At 56.2% G+C, this 21465-nt stretch overlaps 1 protein-coding gene across 1 annotated transcript in view; it reads left to right on the plus strand.

Moving 5' to 3' along the window:
* The first annotated feature begins 4733 nt into the window (after positions 1-4733).
* The window catches only part of WNT4 (Wnt family member 4), a 28032-nt gene continuing 11300 nt past the window's right edge, over positions 4734-21465 (plus strand). The window contains exons 1-2 of the mRNA XM_066270159.1: positions 4734-5038; positions 19407-19642. Coding sequence (XP_066126256.1) covers positions 4962-5038; positions 19407-19642 — 313 coding nt within the window. The 5' untranslated portion in view covers positions 4734-4961. The remainder of the gene's footprint in view (positions 5039-19406; positions 19643-21465) is intronic.

The raw sequence follows: 21465 nt of genomic DNA on the forward strand, positions 1-21465 counted from the left end.
AGAAGTGTTCTTTAGGGGGCAAATGTCAGTCCCAGAGAGAGCCAGGAGCTGCCCAGAGCCACCCAGACACCCGTGGCTGGCTGGGATTGACCAGGTTACCGTGGACAGCTCTAGAGGAGAGGACTATGCAGATCTGTCCGGCCAAGCCTGAAATAGTGTGGGCCATGGTGGCAGGAAAGGAACCCTCTACTCTAGTTGCTTGAACAATGCATATAGGCTTAAGAATGTACGGTAGAGCGTCGGCCTAGCGTGCGGAGGACCTGGGTTCGATTCCCGGCCAGGGCACACAGGAGAAGCGCCCATTTGCTTCTCCACCCCTCCACCGCGCTTTCTTCTCTGTCTCTCTCTTCCCTTCCCGCAGCCAAGGCTCCATTGGAGCAAAGATGGCCCGGGTGCTGGGGATGGCTCTGTGGCCTCTGCCTCAGGCGCTAGAGTGGCTCTGGTCGCAACATGGCGACGCCCAGGATGGGCAGAGCATCACCCCCTGGTGGGCAGAGCGTCGCCACTGGTGGGCGTGCCGGGTGGATCCCGGTCGGGCGCATGCAGGAGTCTGTCTGACTGTCTCTCCCTGTTTCCAGCTTCAGAAAAATGAAAAAAAAAAAAAAAGAAAAAAGAATGTTCTAGACCCCTAGACCCCAAGCCCTCATTTCTCTACCTCAAAAACCAAGGAAGCTGAACTGGAAATCCCAGTCAGCAGCTGCCCAGATACTCCCTTACTGGGTGCATCTAAGACTGGGCTGAAGACGCATCCACACACTGCTCTGGACCTGCTCACCGAGAGTTGGCAATGACAGAGACCCACTGCACATGATTCTCTCTGGTTAAAACCTTGGCCAGGTTTCACTTCCTTTATAAACTTCCCAAGTTTTGCAAGTAAAGAAAGGAGAACACACTTCAAAAGTGAGCCACTCAGGACCTGGCCGGTTGGCTCAGTGGTAGAGCATCAGCCCAGCATGTGGAAGTCCCGGGTTTGATTCCCAGCCAGGGCACACAGGAGAAGCGCCCATCTGCTTCTCCACTCTTCCCCCTCTCCTTCCTCTCTATCTCTCCATTGGAGCAAAGTTGGCCTGGGCGCTGAGGATGGCTCCATGGCCTCCACCTTAGGCGCTGAGGATGGCTCTGGTTGCAACAGAGCATCGCCCCCTGGTGGGCATGCCAGGTGGATCCTGGTTGGGCACATGCGGGAGCCTGTCTGTCTGCCTCCTGCTGCTCATTTCAGGAGAAAAAGCGAGCCACTCAGGAAGTTAAGGAATTGTTCCTTCAACCAAGGAGTAGGAAATAACCAAGATGTGCTCAGATTCCATTATGTGTGGGGCATGCCATGCTCTGAGAACAGAGAAGAAAAATCCCACCTCAGGCCTTGGGGATTTACAGTTACTTCTAGGAGGACCCTAGAGAAACTCCATGACCTTCTGCTCCAGACCCAGACATTAATCCTTATGTATGGAAGACTCTTGAATATTGAACACAGTCATGGGAGATTCATCATTCAGACCTCCTATGTCCCAACCCTGGCTGTGCCGTTTACTAGCTATGTGACTATGAGCAACCCATTTTACCCCTCTGTGCCTCAGTTTCTCCATATGTAAAATGGAGATGACAGTAGAGCCTTTCTTACAGGATTGTTGATATATCTTCAAGCACTTTAGATCAACATCTGGGCTTCAGCACCTATCAATGAGAATAATAACAAACTCTACCTCCCCGGGCTGTGGCCAGGATTAAATGAGTTAATACAAGCAAAACATCTGGAACAGTGGCCAGCATACCAAAGCACTAGATACCCATGTGTCATTATGATATATGATTGCATATCAAACAGCTATTGACAACTGAACTTTTTAATTAATTTGCATTTACAGCTTTTCAACTGAATTGTTCTTGAAAGTTAGAAGAGCATTTCCTCAAAGAGACTCTCACATTAAGACTTTCCACTGACTCAGACCGAAGGACTCCTCCTCGTCCTTATCACGATCAGGGCGGGCCTTTCTGGCCGGGCCTCTCTGGCCGTGGGCCTCCGTTCCCTCCCTCCCTCCCTCCCTCCCTCCCTCCCTCCCTCCCTCCCAGACTCAGTTCATTCCAGCTCACAGGATTCACACTCACTGCTTCATGTGTCCCAACAGCCCCTAGAGAAGGGGACTCAGGTGATGTTGTCCCCAGCTGATGGCTACAGACCCTGAAGGTCCAGCAGCTGCTCCACAGCTCCCCGAAGGTCAAGGGGCACGTACTATGGGACACAGGCTCAAACCCAAACCCCTGAGCCCCAGGCCCAGGGCAGCATGGGGACCAAGGGCACGGCTCTGGAGTCGCAGGTCCACCACTTTCCTTGAGCAAGTCATTCCCTTCATTTCCTCTTCTGTAAATGGGGGAAATCACAGTACCTACTTCCAAGATTTGTTGCAAGGATTGAATGAGTGACAGCACTTAGAACAATGCCTGGCACAGGAGGGCTCAACATTTTAGCAGAACAAGACAACCTAGTTTGCCTGGCACGGTCCTGCTTCATGTCTGATAGCCCAGCAAATCTTCCAGTTAGCATCCCCAGTCACTATTAGAAATGTCCTGGTTTGGAAGAAAATTATGTGGCCACCCTAAAATAATTGTCTTTTGACATTTTAATTATTATTATTATTATTAATCATTGTTATTGTTTTCCACTATATCACACTGAATTTCCAGGAAGTAAAAACATTGGCTCAAACTAGTTCAGTAATTAAGTGGCACCCTTCAGTGACAGTGGCCCCTGCCCTGGAGCCCCACACTCTGGTTCTCCTCCAGTCTGGCTAAGTTCTCAGCACAGGAAAAGGAGACCAGAGGCCAAAAGGATGTGCCCACTGGAGCCTGTGTCCCCTCCTATAGATCACACTCTGGGCATCCAGGACCCTGGGATTTCCTGCCCAGATGGCCAGGACCTGGGTGGGTCTCTTCTGCAGATCCATCTACTGAGGAGAGGCTGCATGACTGGGATGCCCAGTCCTGGGCAGCTAGCTGGGGAGCGGGGCAGTGTAGCCCACGCTAGCTGGGCAGGCTGAGATGTTCACATGTGTGTGCACAGGCCTCTTGCAGGGCAGGCTAAAGACAGAGGTGAGGAAGGAGAGGGCCTCCTCTCCCAGCTCCACTATGCTCCAGTGCAGGGTCTGAGTCGTCGGAGAATGCTACATTCAAAGCTGGCCTTCCAGGTTGTTATGAAAGTGTGCTTGTCAAGGGAGGAGAATAGAACATATTTTATTTCACATTTTGTTAGTTTGATTTATAACTTGCAAATATTTAGACATATGGTATGTGAGCCTCCATCTGTACTCTTGTTCAGTCCCACAAATCCCTGCCACCTTCTCCCCACTCTCAACACCAAATGTTTATTAAGCCCCTCCTCTACGCAGAGCCCAGGGACTCCACGAAGGAGGGCACCATCCCAGCACCCAAACATAACCATCTACATGGGATCAAACCTTATGCTCCTGAAACAGTGACGAGCACCTGGGTCAGGGGTGACGGCATAGGCCTAGTCTATGGCTCTGTCTCCAAGCCCTAGTGAGGTGGGGCACCGCCATGCCCCTTTCTGGGCCTTAGTTTTTCCATTTAGACCAGAGGTCCCTCCAGCTATGGGTAGCTGTGGAACTCAGGCTGAGACAGGGTGAGAAGTGGCACAGAATCAGATGAGGGACCTGGTGAGTCAGTTACCTGGGAATGGGCAAATAACTCTTGCCAATTATTATGGTGAGGAACTGAGCACTCCGCGCTATCAAAGCACAGGCTTTCCCATTCAGTTTCATTCATCCCACAGACATTGCAGCCACCTACTCTGCACCAGGCACTGAGCTAGGCTCTGAATCATTGGGATTCAGAAGGATAAATTAGAAAAGTGCCCGAAAGCCAAAACGCAAAGCAAGATTTGGTAAATGTGCTATAAAAGAGACCTTCCCTAAGCTCCTTCCAAGCTCACAATGTCACAACGCCTGAGTCTTACGTCCATTCCTTGGATGAGAAAACGGAGGTCCAGAGGGGTAAGGGACATTATGAAGACCCTGTTGCTTAGGGCGCGCCCAGATCTTATGGCTAGCCAGAATCGAGGTGTCAGATTCCCTCAGTCTCGGGCCACTGTCCCAAGCTGCCCAAAGCTGGGGAGGCCCGGTCCAGCTCCCGGAAGGCTGAGGGAGGTGAACGCCAGGGAGGGGCTGGGCCAAAGGACGCGCTGGCCAGGAGGCAGGGAGGGGCCTGGCGGGGGACAGCCCTGCCGCCCCGAACTCCCGGATGCGCAGCCCGGAGCGCCCGGAGCGCAAGCGGCTGGGTGCGCGCAAGTGGCAGGCGCGCCCGGGTCGGTCCGCTATGGTCCGACCGGGGTTGGACCCCGAGGCGCCGGCGGGGGCGAGGCGGGGCGGCAAGGGCGACCCTGCAGTGCCCGCAGCGGCGGGCTGGGGGAGCTGTGCCCGCCTGTCCCCAAGGCTCGGGCGAGAACCCGGCAGCTGGGTCGCCGCGCCTCTAGCATGGCCGGGCTAGGCGGCGCGCAGCCAGGCGTGCCTGGAGAGGGATCGGGCCCCAAGTCGTCCCGGGCGCCAGGCTGGGGAGGCCCCCGGAGAAGCCCAGTCCCGCGGGCCAGGGCGGCCGCTACCGCCGCTGCTCCGGCCCGCCCCCGGGGGGTGTCCCGGGCCGCTGGGCCCGCCCAGGTAACCCCATCCTCGGCCCGCCCCCGGCCCGCCCCCCCGGCCGCCCGCCCGCCTCCACCGCCGCCGCCGCCGCATCCCGGCTCTTGGGCGGCGCTGACAGTCTGGTCCGCGCCGGGCAGCGGGCGCAGCAGCGGGCAGGGCTGCCGGCAGGCACGGAGGCTGAGCCCCGCCGCGCGTGCCCCGGCCCGCGCCCGGCCCCGCGCCCAAGCCCACCCTCGGGGTGCCCACCTGCCGCCCCGACGGGAGGCCCCCCGCGGCCGCAGCCGCTGCCCAGGGCCGGGCGCCCGCAGCAGCACCATGAGTCCCCGCTCCTGCCTGCGTTCGCTGCGCCTCCTCGTCTTCGCCGTCTTCTCGGCCGCGGCGAGCAACTGGCTGTAAGTCGGGCCGGGACCTGGCTGAGCCTGGAGGGGCCAGGAGGGGCGGGACAGCGGGCACGGGGGTGCCCGGCAGGTGTCTTGGCTGCGGGACGCGAGGCTCGCTCGCGCTCTCCGCTACCCGGGCCTCCCTCTGGACACCCCTTCTGCCTGATCCGGCTACGAGCCCAGGGGTGGCGGCGGCGTCCGCACCCATAGGCGACCCGGGGCACCAGAGAGCGCAAGGGGTGCGAGAGCAGGGCGGCCGCCGGAATGGGATGTCGGGCGCAGGACACAGCCCAGGCGGGGCTGACAGGTCACCAAGGAAGCCCATTATGGGAAAGGACTCCGGGTTATAGTAATAGGTTAATCCTGAGACGTCCAGGAGCGAGCTCCCCGCGCCGAGCTGCGCCGCGCTGCGGGCTGGGCTGGAGGAGGCGTGCAGGGACCTGTTTCTGCTTGGGGGACGGGAGCCAGGGATAGAAGGAGAGAAGGGACCGGGACTAATGGCCTCCGAGAGCCTGTGGCTGGCGCTCGCCGGCCTTGGTTCTCCCTGGGGCAGAAAGAAACTCTGTCTAGCCCTTAAAGTGGACAACAGCCCCCCCCCCCACTCTCCGTGCCTCGCCTAAGGAGAGATGGGTGGTGACTGCTGGTGACCTGTCTTTTTCTCTTTGAGGAGGACCTGACTCAGGGGAATCCTTGTGAAGGGACAGAAGGTTGGCTGGGAGGTATGGGGGGATTCTAAAGGGATGAGCTTGGGTGAGTCCACAGGGAAGCAAAAGGACCCTGGGCTCCTTCTCCATCCCCCCTCAGTGACTACTCCCAGGCTCCAGGCTTACCCCTGGCCCAGAGCACTGCCCCCATCCTCAGTGGGCAGCCAGTAGGCAGCCAAGCTCCAATATTGATCTGAAAAGCATGAGGTGGGAAGGGGGTTAGCCAACAGTGTAGCTGGGGTTTCCATGGAGACAGCGGGAGAGGAAAAAATTCTCTCTGCATCAAGACCAAAGAACAAATATCTCCCATGAAATTGCCCCGAGTGTCCAATGGCTGTTGCTATGAAGTCATTGTGGCCAGTGGGGGCCCTGCAGGCTGGAAGGAGAGTGTTCGTTGGGGTCCGAGCCACCCAGGGCTTGGGGACAGACGTGATGTGGAATTCTCCCAGCTGTTGGGAGCGAGGACTTTGAGGCCGCCTGAAGTGGCTGCAGAGCTTTTGTTTTTCTTGGACACTTAATTTGATTAGCACTTCATGGGCAGTGTCACAGAGTACAGAATCCAGGGTATCACCACCTCCTCCACTGCCCCCTATACCCTGCAGGCCAGCCCCTTGAGTGGGTTATGAATCAAAAAGCTGAGCAGAGGGCTGACCTGGACTTGCGGGAGTCTGGGGTCCCTGAAGCTGACTCTGAAAAGCATTGGTTCAGAGCTGGGTCTCCACAGTGAGTGTGAGCATCGGGAAAAGTAGGGACTGACTGGGTCTGACCCCCAGCAGAGGGCCAGGAAAAGGGCAGGGAGAGAAGTGGCAATTCCAGGCTCTGCCCCGAGTCTTCAGGGAAGAGAATGACATCCACAGTGCAAAGTCCTTCAAGAGCATCCACTGTTTGGGCTCAATTTGCAGATGAGGAAACTGAGGCCCCAAGAGGGGAAGCTACTTGCCCAAACTCAGAGCTAAGAACTGAACCCAGGTGCTTTGACTCCCAGGCAGAGATATACCACTTTCTCCGGAGCCGTCCCAAAGTTGAGCCAGTGTGGCCCAGGTGGTGTCCCATCCAAGTCCATAATCCCAGCCGCGCTTAGGGTCATGCAAACCATGGGGAATTCCGACAGCTCAGTTCTTGTGCTGGCGCCGTGGGGGGTGGGGGTGAGAGGGCGGCCGAGAGGGAGAAGCAAGGTTGGCAAACCTGTTCTCTGCGATGGTGATGGTTCAGGTTGCCACGGAGCAGTCTCTGGATGACCCTGCTCACTCCTGCGCTTCGGGCTTCACACCCTGGGCTTCGGGCTTCAAGCCAAGGGTCTCTGCTCAGTCCGAGGCAGAAGAAACAGAAACTCCCGAGGACTCTACCCAACCGGAGAGGCTGTGATAGAGAAGAGATCTCTGGGCACATCCAAGACTGGGACTTTGCCTTGCATTTGTCACCCTCCGTCCCCAGGCCAGGGACTAGTCAGCTCTGGAGGAAACCTGTGTCACAGCCTGGACTTCAAGGAGCTTGGGGTGTAGGGAGAAAGACAAGATAAAAGCAAAACCACAAATGGGCGGGGCAGTGTACATGCTGCTGCTGGCAGAGGGAAGGGTTAAGTGTGAGCTGGCGCAGTCCCGGAGCGGGGGACTTGGCCTGGAGGTTAGAATCATGACAATAAAAATAATAATCATAATAGCTCCCACTGTACTCTCTAAACCCTGCCAACATCTGAATCCCATTTCACAGATGAGAAAATTGGGGATCACAGAGGTAATTGCCCAAAGTCACCTAGCTAGTAAATGGCAGAAAGATCTGATTCAAAAGCTGCCTCTAAAAGGAAAAGCTTCAGGCAGGCAGGCACGGTGGCTGGCACTGTGTCTTTTCAAGTGTGAGCCACACTGGACGTCTGGCCCCGAGGGGATGGCTGGCAGGGCTCTAAGAGAGGCAAGGCCTGGCTGTCCACTCCGCGTCTAGTACCTGGACTCAAGCTCCAGTCCAGGGCGGCGGGCTGTCCTGGTGCCAGAGCCGGTGCTGTCTGTTGTCTCAGAAGGGCGGGTGGCCTGGCAGGGAGGCCAGGTGTCCCGCTGCGTGCAGCTGTTGGACAGGACGAAGTCTGGAGCTGGGAAGGCCCGCAGCCTGAGGCCTGGGCAAGCCCAGAGAAGCTGGAAGCTGTTGATTAGACTTGCGTCTGACACCCTGAGCGAGTTGACAGCTTGTGGCCGCTCCCACCACTGAGGGAGGGATGGATGGGTAGATGAACCCAATCCATCAGTGGACTCTGCCACAGACGTGGGCTCAGAAACGTCTCTGAATGTTCTCCCAGGCACCGGGGCTGTGCAGGGAATTGGGAGACTGGGGTTCCAGTCCCATCTGTGCCCCACATGTTGGGTAACCTTGGGTGGGCCTCCTCCATCCTCGGGCCGCAATCCTCAGCGACTGCTCTGAACCCCAAATGGAAGTACTGGGAAGAGTTAGAGAATAAGTAAGCTAAGGTTTCGATATTATGGACCTCCTGGAGGAAGACGGTGGTATCCTGAGCCAGGGTCCCAGCAGAGGCCCAGCAGAAGCAAGGGCGGGGAGTCCGCGCTGCACTCAAAGACAGTCCAGTAGAGTGGCTAGGAACTGGGCCGCCAGGACCACAGATTGCCCACAGTTTCATTCTAGTTCTGCCACTGACCAGCTGAGTGACCTTTGGACAGGTTACTCAACTTCTCTGAGCCTCACGTTTCTCATCTCTAAAACAGTACCCACCCTCAGTGGCAAGAGAGAGGCCACGCACGTACCGTCTGAGCCCAGTGCCAGGCACACCAAGGAAAACAGCGGCCATGGCTGCTGCCGGAAGCTAAGGGCTGCTGTCAGTGAGATGGGGGAGTCGTGTTCCTGCTTACAGGGGTGATGGAGAAAGCAGGTCTTTGAGCTGCTGCTCCCAAGCCCCATTCACCTCCAAACTATTCTGTCCAGATCCTGTGCTCTTCCACATGTCGCACAGGTAGGATTTCAGGTTGCTGCCTGCCTGTTCTTCAACCAGAGCCCCTACGAGAGCCTCACAGAGTGAGGGAGGCCCAGCATGGCTCACAGGCAGATCCTGCTGGCCCAGGGAGTCGTTGCTGGGAGAGCCCTGTCGGTGCCACTGGGCGAGGCATCATGTTCCTCGCAGGGTCTGACTTCCCACAGGTGTGCCTCTCCCAGCCAAGCTCCCATGCATCTGCTCGCCCGGCGGGCTGTGGAACTCCCTTGGCCACAGGCAGAGTGAGGCCTGGCACTCGAGGCACACTCGCTGGGCCAGGTGTGGGCAGAGCCAGCCCAGATGCCAGTGCCAGCCTCACAGGTAAAGGTGTGGCCTGTCTCCCCCCCAGGTAGGATCCCTCTGGCCCCCAGCTAAAAATGAAACAACCCCTCTCCCTCCCTTCTGAATCCTTGAGTGGCTCAGGGCACTGAATCACCATCACTAACACACCTGCAGCCCTTTGTGGCTTATACCAGGATTTCTCACATCCCCCCCCCCATTGATATGTTGGGTCTGTCTTGTGCATTGTAGGATATTTAGCAGCACCCACTAGATGCCAGTAGGACCCCCCTCAGGCGACAACCAAAAATGTCGCCAGCGGGGCAGAATCACCCGTGGTTGAGAATCCGCAGTTTACGAAGCACTTTCACACCCACTGCCCTATTAGAACCACATCACCGGCCCCCCTCCCTTGTTCGGAGGAAGGAGAGTATTCTTTTCAGTCCCACTTCAGAGGTCCAGAGGTGCAGTGACTTCCCCAGGAACATTCTGAAAATGAAAAGCAGGACTTGAACTTGAATTTCTTTCATATAACCAGATCTCCTAGTTTTTAAGCCCCTGCCTACAGAATGATTCTGTATTACACACAGCTATCATCCAGCAGTGTGGCTTCTTCTTCTACAAGGATGTAAACGGCTGAGGGCCGAGGCTGTGGCATAGACACCTCGCGGCACCCTCAGAGTGCCTGACACACGTCTGACGTGCAGTCAGCACTCAGCCAGTATTTGATGGATATAAGAAGGGAGGGCTTGTTGACTCCAGAGGGTTTTAAGTTGTGGTCAAATGGTGCCCTATCTTCAGAGACCTCAAGTAGGAGAAGGGTTCCGCTCCACTTCCCTGAGTCTCAGGTGAGGCTATGAAGTGCCAAAGTGGGTGTCAGGAAGTGTGGCAGTCACCCAGCAGATCTGCAGCTCTGGCCTCAGCTCCCCAGCTAGGGCACACCCCTGAGAGCCAGCCTGAACACTGTCTCCCCCTCACCCTCCATCGCAGGGCCCCGGGACCAGGCTCTGCCCGAGGGGTTTGCTCAGGCGGCAGTCACGACCCAGCTGTCTGCTATGGCTTGACTTTCTTCCCTCAACCCTGGATTAGCAATTGAGCAACTCAGCAAGCATCTGACAAGACAGTGCTCCCCAAACCTGTTGAAACTCGCCCAACTCAGGCCCTGTGGGTGCGTTTGGAAAGCTGAGCATTCGCACCAAGTCTCCTCTTCTTGTCCCTCCCTCTGGGGAGAAGGGCTTAGCCTGAGCCAACCTGGCACAGTTGGCCAGGGAACCACTAATGGAGGTGACAGCTGCATGCCATTGCCCCCCCAGTCACCCCCACTCCAAACAAGTTTGCAAGAGCCTCCACTGGTTTGCACGGCACTCAGCTGGAAGGCCAAGCTGCAACCCCATGGTTGCTGTCCAGATTTCTGCAGGAGTCACCAGGTTTTATCTCTGAGTCCTGAACCACTTCTTCTGTGATTCAGCCAAACTCAGGAGAAGGCTCGCTCCCTGCCGTGACCCCACCAGCTCCCCTCCCCCATCCAAACCCCTCTCCACCTCCCCCATCTCCTGACAAACTTGAGACCAAACTTGAAAAGTTCCCTGGCCAAGTCAGAACCCCCGCGGTGGCAGGGACCTGATCTGAGAAGAGAGGAGGAGGGATGTGGGTGGAAAGAGGGAGGGATGTGTACGGGGAGGGGAGACCCTCCTGACAGCTCCCAGCTCAGGGGGGACCCTGGAGAGTCCGTTAGAAGCAGCAGGACATTGCTTATGAGACCAGAGGGGCCTCTTTTCTGCTGGGACTCCGAGTGGTCCTTGTAGACACTGTTTCTCACTCTGCTCACACACAAGTCCTGTCATACAGGATCAGGTCCCAGGAACTCTTCCCCAAGAGATGGAGACCGCAAAGTGTCCCTCTTGAGTCAAGGATGCCCAGCTGTGCTGGCACCCCAGGCATAAAGGGTGGAATCGCAGCCATCAGAGTGAAAGGGACTCTCAAAGATAATCAGCTCAACTTCTTCCCAGGACACTGAGCCTCCAGGCAAGGGAATGCCTGCTGAGCCCCACTCAGTCCTGGCAAACACTTATTTGTCAAGACCTATTCCATCAGGCTCTGTGCTAGGCACTGGGGGTCCCATAGCATATTAGTGGTAGGGCTGGAACTCCACCCCAGCTCTACAGTGTCCCCAGGACTTTCCCTGCAGTGATGGAAGCTGACCTGCAGCCCACACCCCTAGCCATTCATTCTCTGCTGGAGGTGGTGAGCAACTGGAGCAAGGACGGAACCAAAGTGTTCTCATCTGCCCTGTAAGGATGTGGGCATGACTTTGGCCACAGGGTCTCCCAGGAGTGAGCTTTTAAAAGGGATCCATCAAGGCCAAGGAACTTACTAGAAGCCTGAAGCTACCAGAGCTCAAGCTACACTCCAGGAAGCCAGCGCTGGACAGCTCAGCTGGGGTTTCACCCATCCCTCCGCACCCCTACCCCCAGGGCTCCCTCGGTGGAACAAGGGAGGACAGTTCAACAGTTCAGTGGCTACAAGGACAGGAAAGGCAATTGGGACAACCGGTAGGGGGTTCTTTACGAGGGAGAAACTCTGTGCTGGCAAATTAGAGGGCAAGGCAAGGTCAGAAAGTGCCCTAAGGCCCTGGCTGGTTGGCTCAGCGGTAGAGCATCGGCCTGGTGTGCAGGGGACCCAGGTTCGATTCCCGGCCAGGGCACATAGGAGAAGCGTCCATTTGCTTCTCCACCCCCCCCCCCTTCCTCTCTGTCTCTCTCTTCCCCTCCTGCAGCCGAGGCTCCGTTGGAGCAAAGATGGCCTGGGCGCTGGGGATGGCTCCTTGGCCTCTGCCCCAGGCACTAGAGTGGCTCTGGTCACGGCAGAGCGACGCCCCTGGTGGGCAGAGCGTCGCCCCTGGTGGGCATGCCGGGTGGATCCCGGTCGGGCGCATGCGGGAGTCTGTCTGTCTCTCCCCGTTTCCAGCTTCAGAAAAATACAAAAAAAAAAAAAAAAAGTGCCCTAAATTTGACAGCCACTCACCCCCACAAGCACACGCGCCCAGGGAGAGGAGGAAAATTCTTACCTTCTGGCATAGCTCTGAGGTCATCCAGGCTTAGGTCCGAGTGGCAACTTCCTGGCCCTGGGTCAGCCAGCCCCTCCCCTGGGAACAAATACTGTGAGATGGAAAATGGCAGGGCCATCACCCAGACCGGAGGTAGGGGCCATGGAGCCCTCGGGAATGAAATGTGGGGAGCTGGGACAGCACGGGAATGGAAATGATGGGAGGAAGCGGGGAAGCCAAGAGACAGAAAATGGGGGTGCTGAATCTTCTGAAGATGGGAAGGAGAGGGAGCTGGGGATCCCAGGAGACAGAAAGAAGGGCACTAGTACCCTAGGTGCGGGAGTGGGGACCTGGGCTCCAGAGGAGGCCATCACCCTCCCCCCAAAGGGGGAAATGCACTCGGAGCAAAGAGAACTGGGCCTGGGCATTGAGGACTTTAGAGTTTTGCTAAAACTGGGCAGCACCCACTACCCCACAACCACTGTGAGTATCTCCAAAGTTGGCCCTTCCTTACTGGCAGTGCCTCCAGGGGTAGCAACTCCTTTCGTGGCCCCAAAAGCTGCAAAGACCAGATGCCCAGACACTGTCCAGGCAGCCACACAACCACTGAGACAGCTCCCTCCCCAGGACCCCTTGCTTTTTAAAGTACTTCAGACACCCTCACTATAGTTCTGGAAAGACTCTTCAGTGGAAGAATGAAGCCACCTTCCTCCGGTCATTGTCCGTTGATGCCAAACCATCATGCCTTTTTGGTACCCTGGGCCATCCTTGGAGCCTGATCAGCCAGCCCAGGCTTAGGAGCCAGAATGACCTATTTTCAAATCCTGATCACCCCCGACTGGGTGCATGGCCCTGGACACATGTTTCTGAGCCTCAGTTTTCTCATCTGTAAAATGTGGGGGATAATACCCACCTGGCCAACCCTGAACGGATACAACAAGGATATATGAAAGCAAGTGACTACTGTTTGAAGGGCACAAGTGATAGGGGACGTAAGGTGCCTCTCTTCCAGTCATCCAGTCCCACAAATGGTTTCCAAGTCCCCTGAGCATACCTGAGCATGTCCTGGATACCTGCTGTCCCTGCTCTGCTCACCTCAGTGTCCCCAGCTCCTGGTCTTCTCCAGCACCATTTCCCCACCCCACATGCCGTGTCTCATACTCATGGTCCCTGAAGGATTCATCTGACGGGCCAGGAGCATACAGAAAACACCCTCCCCCCACTCTGCATACTCTGTCTGGAGATTCTGTCAGAAGTCTGCAGCTGGGGTTGAGGCTGAAGTGACCCACTATTCTGATGACAGTGTGTCCTCCCCTAAGTGTGCTCAGCTGGAAAAAAAAGTGCTGGGAACCCAGGTCTAAGAGAGCTGACAGAGCCAAGCAAAGGGGACAAATGGGGAGAACCGGTCTGAGGTCCAGCGGGGGGTGTAGCTCAAGGGGCTATGAAGAGGCTTTGAGATGGTGGTGACAATGATTATGACGGAGGTAAACATCCTAATAATGATGATAAGGTAGTAATGTTGCCAATAGGGGAAGAGTGCCTACTATGTGAACACTTAATTCATTTAAGCCTCCTGAGATAAGTAAGGACTACTCTTCTCCTTATTCTCTAGATGAAAACACTGAGGCTCAGCCACGTGCACTAACTTGCCTCAAGGATCACAGAGATGAGATCCTGACCCAGTCTGTCCGTCTCCCTCGCACAATGCACCACACTGCCTACCGTGCTGAGGGATAAGAGTCTCAGGGACAGGGAGGGACACCATGGGGGAGAGGACAGCAGGATCCTAAGACCATGGGTACAGAAATGGTTACAGGTCTGAACAGCTGGGAGGTGTGGTAGGGACCTCAGGGAGCCAGGTACTCCCCACCCCCTGCGAGAACACAGTCCTGGATGGACCCTGTCGCCCTCGCTTTCACCCGGCCCCGTGTCGCCCAAGGTGGCTCACTGCTCGACAGGCTCTGCGTTCCCTTCGGGCTCCTCCTCCCACTTGGCCTTCCTCCTCCCTGGTGTCACAGGCAGAACCGCTCCTGAGGAGGCTCTAAATGTGGCCCAAGCAGGCAGGGAGGCCAGAGGGAGGGGGCAGAGCGGCCTGGGCCGGCATCCCAGCCCCCACCTGGACACCCTCAGGGCCAGGACCCGCGACACTGATCTGCCTGGCCTCCCAAACGCTCCAGCTATTTCCCGTCTCCTGTCCTCTGGACGCGCAGAGTAAGAACCGAGGAGGAGTCCGAGAGGTGTGGATTTTCCTCTAGGAATTTGTATATATGTATTTTTTTAAATTAAAAAAAAAAAAAGGCAAGCAAACCTGGAAAAGCTTGGGACAAGCCCAGCTAATTTTAGTTTCTAATGAAAACAGCAGGTGGCTGAGAGGATCTGATCTCCCTGGCAGGGCCAGGGCCCTCCAGCCCGGCAGGCTGCAGGCACGGGCCGGGCGCGGGGAGGGCCTCCTGGGAGGGGCCTGAAGGACCCACAGCCCCCATTTGAGAAGACGGGGCACGAGCTGGCTGGCAGCGGCAGCCGGGGCGCTCTGGGCTGGTGGGGTAACCTGATCGATGGCACGGCTGTGGCTAGAGTCCTGGGTGGCCGAGGCAGCAGGTGGCAAATTGCTAAGCCTGTACTCAGCAGTGGCAGGAAGAAGCCTAAACTGGGGCAATGCAACTAGGATGGGAGGAAAGCGGGGATGGTCGAGGCCCTCCACTGGCCGGCCCAGCCCGGCAGCAGCCCAGACTGATCGTGCTCAGGCCCTCTGTCTTCTCCAGTTGATGTCTGAGCCCAACCCAGCTCCAGGGTCAGCAAGAGGCATGTGTGTCTCTGGGGGAAAGGTTGAGCTACCTTGGGATGCAGAGAGGAGATTCCTGAGGTCCCCAGGACCAGGTGGGCCTAACCCCTAAGGGTCTCCAGGCCCTCAGCAGACTGAAAGGCAAAAGCCACCCCTATTGCTGTTCCCTACCCCCACACACACCATTCTTACCCATCCTGAGTACTCTGCCAGGAGGTGGGCAGAGGGGACCTAGTCAGGACAGCGCCCTCTGTTCATGCTGCAAGATTTTATTAAGCACTTTCTATGTGCTGCACCGTGTCAGGCACCAAGGGAACCCCAGACTGGACATGACACCAAGGCATGAGCCCCCTGCAGCTGTCAAACAGGACAGATCCATAACCAGGGTACAAAGGAGAGTCCTCAATCAGAGCTGGATTTGCATTCCAAGCTTTGCCACTCACTAGCTGTGTGACCTTGGGTAAGTCACTCCACCTCCTCGGGCCTCAGTTCATGCATCTGTAAAACGAGGCCAGACACGCGAAGGATTCCGGAATAAGCAGGCAATGCAGGGGAGAGCCTGTGATACCCAGGTTCCTCACTCTCTCCACCCCATTTCTAACTCCATTTCCAGCTCTGGCACCCCACCCCTCCCAGACAAGACCCTGGGCTCTGGGAGAACCAGGGTGTGCCTCCTGTGTCACGCTGTGCCTCCCATGGCATGGAGGGGGACAGCTGTTGGGCCAGATAAAGGCTGGGGGTAGTGGGCATTGGTGCCAGCCGTGGGGACAGGGACGTTCCTCAGCGGAAGAGGTTTCTCCGCTTCTTCCTGGAAGCTGTCCCAGTGACTCACGGCCCTGGCAGCCCGGCAGCTCACCCCTACATCCCTACTACTATTATTTCAGCCCATCTCCCCTCGTTGAGCTCTGGGGTAGGAGGCCCCTCCAGTCGTCTCATTCCTCATTCAATGGCAAGAGCTCCATCTATCAGCCTGGCATGGGTCTAGGAGGCCTTTGAGGCTTGGGACCCCCCATCCCAGTCTGTTAGAAGGAGGGATGGTGACTCTGACAGTGGGAATGGCCACACAGACCCATTGGTTTACTGTACCCATGAGGACACAGGTTCCAAGAGGGGCAGGGACTTCCCTAAGGTCACCCAGTGGGCTGGTGGCTCAGCTTCTCCTCCCTATCCTCCTCCCCCTGCCCAGAGAACCCCTGCCCTTGAACACTTCCCTTCACCAGAAGCCAGGACCCAACATAGTCCAACTAGGTTCCTTAGCTAGACACAGAGGGAACACAGATTGAGATGGGGACAGGCCAATTCTGTGCCTCCATGTCACATAGGACATAGGGGTCCCCACCCTTCTCCAAAAGGCCAACCCTGAGTCTGAGCAGGAAAGAATCCAACTTGAGGTCCAACTTCTTGTCCCCTCACAGGTGGCCTCACATAAACCTGGCCCATAGCCAGTACCTGGGCTCTTGGCGCCCCCTGCAGGATAAGAGCACCAGGTGGATTAGCTCCATGAGGGCCCCCCTCTCTCAGCTGGCTGGTGAGCATTCAGGCAGCACTGAAGAGCCAAGTGGCCCCCTTGCCTTCCAGATGCACCCTCTCCTGTCCCTCAGCCATCTTCCCTCCCTGTGTCCCTCTGAGAGGCTCAGACTTCTGCCAGGACACTACCAGTCTCTGTGCATCTGCTAGGTCCCGGGAGGCAAGTGGAGGTTGGACTGCCTTAGTTCGAGACCACCCACCTCCCACTCACCTGTGCTGCCAGGGAAGGGTGAGATCCTCACTGTCACGGCGCGCCCACAATATGCCCAGCTCACAGCCAGGTGCACCAGCCACATTAAGTCACATTAATTTCTCACAGTGACCCTCTGGGACAAGAACCACTATCTCCACTTGTGGATGAAGTCAGGCTCAGACAGACCCCATAGCAGGGGCTGACACTGCGATGAGGAGGAAAGTGGGTCCCAGAATCCTTAGAAGGAGACACCCCTCCAGTGGTTACCCAAGAGCTTCTCCTCAAGTGCTGACCAGGCCAGTGCCAACCTGGCTTCACAGCTGCTCCTGGGAACATGTTAAAAGCCCAGATGCCCACCTGGAGTGGGGCCCAGGCACCTGTGCTTTCAACAAAGCCACAAATGCACAGGCAGGTTTGAGAACCATTGCTCTGGCCCGACCCACGTGCCTGACCAATAGAATTCAATGGCTGCTTGCACACCTCCAGCAATGGAGAGCTCAGCTACTACAGGCAGCCTGCCAGCGGCACCTTGGCTGCCGGCCTTAGGTTGAGCCAGTCCAACTCCCTGCAGTTTCTGCCCACTGGTGTCACTTCTAGTCCTTGAGCCACGATGTCTCTACCAGCGGCTTTGCAGTCAGGCAAAACCAGGTTCGAGTCCTACCTCCATGTCTTACTATCTGTGTGATTTTGCACACGAGGCAAATTGCTTAACCTGTGCCTCAGTTTCTTCCTCTATAAAATGAGAGTCCGCTGTCTTGCTGAGAGGCCAAGTACAGTAATGTATGTACATAAAGTATACTTAGCCCCCTCGCTCAGTTCTTTATGACCATCATAAACATTTCCCATATTTTAATAGAGCTTTTCTTGTACTGTTCTATTTGGTCTCTCTATTCATTCATTCACTCCCTCATCCAGCCAACAGTTGAACTCCTGCCCCATTGCCTCAGCCTTGTGTCAGACCATCTATCTTTCACATACAAGATCGCTTTTGCCTCTGACAACAGTTCCTGACTTAGCCAGAACCAGTAGTATCTTCCCCACATTACAGATGAGAAAACCGAGTCCCAGAAATGGCCACCTTCCCCCCTTGAATCTTCTTTGGACAAGAAATTTGTGCAGATTTCCTTATAAAATGCAGTAGCATCTTCACACACACACCCAGGGAGCTCCCCTGACCAGGTTTGCTGGCCAAGCCCCTTGGGGGAAGGGGTCCTGGTTCACTGTAGAGTTGGAGGAAGAAGGACACTCACTGGCTTGTTCAGAGCCCCGGGTCTGTGTGGCTAAGGTGGAGTTTCCTCCTGGGAGACAGTGGGAAGGCCCCTGTGCCTCTCTGTGCTCACCTGTAAAATGAGGGGTCTGGACCGGATGCCAGGCCAGGTACATGCCTTAAGTCTGTGATTCTCTGTGCTCTGCTGTTCCCCCAAGAACCCAGAAGGCAGGCCGCCCAGCCCTGGGAAGTAAGAAGGTGCATCTCTCATGAGCAGTAGGAAAGGGAAAGGAGAGGAGGTCTTCCAGAGTCGCCAGCAACTCTCGCTCCTCCATTAGGCTACCATTCGTACACCTACTGTGTGCCAGGGACACCCGGTGGTGGGGGAGACTGCGGGGCGGCAATTACAGCCCAAGTCATGGAGAGATCCAGACCTGGATTTTAATCCAGGTCCACCCTTACGAACCAGGTAACCTTGAGCTAGTCACTTTGCCTCTCCAAAACATAACTGGCACTCAGTAGGTGCTCAGTTAATACACTTCTTCTTACCTTGAGAGAGGGATCACTTCTTCCTCACAGGGCCTTTCCCCAACCCAGTGAGCATTTTTGTCTCGCTTCCTACTCCCTTGCCTCCTGACTCAGGTCACAAAGTGTCTGTCATTAGACGAGGGAGAGCCTTCCCGAGGCCCCTTATGGCTGTGAAGGACAGACAAGAGGAAGGCCTTTGGAGTCTGAAGGAGTTTGAGGACCGACTCTGGCACTTGCTATCTATGTCACCTTGGGCACATCACCCTTGCAGCCTTCGTTCTGGCATCCATACAACGGGCATAGTAATTATCCCCTCATAGACTTGGGGCAAGGATGCAGTGCCTGCCACCAAGCACATCACATAGTTAGTGTTTAATGAGAGTAGTACTTTCTGATGTCCTCCACTGAAAAGGGACACATTAAAGCCCCTTCTCCCCACATATGCCTGGTCTCAGAGCTTCTTGACATAAATGATCTCATCTAGATCATGATCCTTGCCATAATCCGAGGGGACCCCATCAGCATTGGCACCCCAGTGTGTACACTGTAAACACCCAAGGGGCTGAGGGCAGAGCATGGCATGCTTGGATTTTGAATACTCTTTTACCTGCCACCCCCTCTCCCCTAGCCCCTATTGTCCCACCCCCAAGTGCTGTAGCCCCGATGCTGGTCCCTAGCTGGTGGCCCCAGGATGTGGCTGGCAGGGAGAATCCTGGCTTTGCAACCAGAAGATGGGCTTAGGTCAGTGAGGTCACTGCCTGGGGGTGGGAAAGACAGTGCAGACAGTGACTTTCAGCTAGAGGGCATGGGCAGAGTGGGCGCCCAGGGGCTGAGGTAACAGCACAGCACAGACCCTGGTGCAGGAGCCTCCCAGGCCGGGAGGGACCCACGTGGGCTTTGCCTGCTTTGGCCAACTTGAGGCGGAGGCCTTCTTGTGTAAGATAGGACTTCTCCCCTCAGGCCCCAATTGTTGCACAAGAGGGCCTGTCACTGGACTCGAAAGAAGCTGACAGCCAGAACCTACACTGAGACAAGTCGGTTGCCAGAGACCCGGGCTGGGCATGGCCTCGTCCTGGGAGTGGACAAAGGAGGGACGGGGCCCTGCCTCACATTCCGCCCCGCCCCCCCACATCCTCTCCCCAGGTACCTGGCCAAGCTGTCCTCGGTGGGGAGCATCTCGGAGGAGGAGACATGCGAGAAGCTCAAGGGCCTGATCCAGAGGCAGGTGCAGATGTGCAAGCGGAACCTGGAGGTGATGGACTCTGTGCGCCGCGGAGCACAGCTCGCCATCGAGGAGTGCCAGTACCAGTTCCGCAACCGGCGCTGGAACTGCTCCACGCTCGACTCCCTGCCTGTCTTCGGCAAGGTGGTGACGCAAGGTGAGGGAAGGGCTCGAGGGGGTGCCGGGGACCAGCAGCGCCGGGGTGGACTCTCTGCCGGGGGACCCCAGAAGGGATTACCATTTTGGGGTGGGGAATGATATGCTCATTAGTGGCCAGATGATTCGGTCGTTTATCAAGTGTCAACAGCACCTTGCTCCAGCGAGGGCGTAGGGTGCCGACGGATGGACCTTGAGGGCGGTGTGATCCGGGGGCGGGAGCTCGAGGTGGGAGGGCCATCAGAGGGGGCTGCTGTGCTTTGTGCTAGGCAGCACTCTGCAGTGCGCAGCGTCTTCAGCCCGGTATTACAGAGGAGGAAATCGAGGCTCAGAAAGGGGCTCCACTGAGGGTGAACAGCAGAATCAGAATTGAGACCTGGGCTCCAGACCCCCCAGCCCGGTGCTGTTTTGCCTGAGCACTCAGCCTCTCGTATGTGAGTCCATCTCAGTCATCTGTACCTTTGATGACCCAAATTGAGAGCCTCGCCATGCTCGGCCCTGAGACTCAGGGACGAAAAGCACCAGCTCCTGTCTTCTTGAGCTCTCAGTTGACAACTGCAGCTTAGTAGGGATAGTGGCTTGCACACCGATAACACTAACTAGGGACCAGACACTGTTCAGAGTATTTTAAGTCACCCGGCCTTTTGGGATAGGCCTTCATGTTACAAAAGAAGAAACTGAGGCACACGAAAGTTAAGTAACTTGCCCAAAGTCACAGAACTAGAAGGTGGAAGAGCCCTTCCACCTCAAGCCCAGGCAATCCAGCTCCAGGGTGTTGCTCTTACCCTCGATGAGAAAAACGCTGTCATGGAGGCGACATGGGAGTCTTGGGAGCACAAGGGTAAACCCCTCCTCTGACCAGGACTGGGGCTTAGAGAAAACATTCCCAAGAAGGTAAGCCTTCAGCTGAGACCAGAAATATGAGAAGGCATTAAGCCAAAGGAAGGTGGTCCAGGACATAGAGAATGTTCCATACAACTATCTGGAAGGCTCCTTGAAAGGTCACCAGGTCAAGCCTCTGCCCTCGAGGAAGTGCTCTAAACCAGCTGCCTCTTTTTCTACTTCCTGAGCATGAAACTGACACTCCGGAGCCACCAGCAGTGGATGGGGCCCTATGACTTGCTCAGGCAGCAGGAAAGCATTGCCTGGGCCAACCTTTGTCTTGGCACCTGTGGCCCTGGACAGCTAGGGCTGCTGGGCTTGTGGCAAACCGTTTGGATGTTGTTGGAAACCAACTGTGATAGAAATTTGGAAGCCATTCTCCTGGGAGCTGGCAGAGGCCAAAAAGGCACGATCATGCTTGGCATTACTACACATTGCTGCTCCAGAGAAGAAGCTGAGACCCGGTGAGCGGCCTAGTAGCGGAGGATTTCCCGGGACAATGGTCCCACTGCTGAGGTGCCAGGGCTACCTGTTTGATGAGGCCCAGAAACTGTGTTCAGATTACAGATGCTGAGTGTGGGAAACCCCTCTTACGCAGTAGCTGTTTGGTGTTTTGGGTGGACTGGTGGGTAGATCAGCCAGTTTCACATGCCAGGCCCTTTCAGACCCCCAGGTCTTTGCACATGCTGTGTCCTCCCCCCCATCTCCCCAGCCTTCTTTCTGTGCCACTCAGCGGGTCCCTCCTCCAGTCTCCCCAGCTCCCCACAGCAGGTGCCCGCTTTTTCCTCTGGGCTCAAGCTCTTTTGTTCGTGCTGGGGGTTTTCCCTTCTTTGGTTTGTTTTTAAATCATTTCAAACTTACAGAAAAGTTGCAAAAATAGTACAAGGAGTTTCCATATATATATATATATATATATATATATATATATATATATATATTCTT

This window comes from Saccopteryx bilineata, chromosome 3, assembly GCF_036850765.1.
Source record: "Saccopteryx bilineata isolate mSacBil1 chromosome 3, mSacBil1_pri_phased_curated, whole genome shotgun sequence".
NCBI classification, from domain to species: Eukaryota; Metazoa; Chordata; class Mammalia; order Chiroptera; family Emballonuridae; genus Saccopteryx; species Saccopteryx bilineata.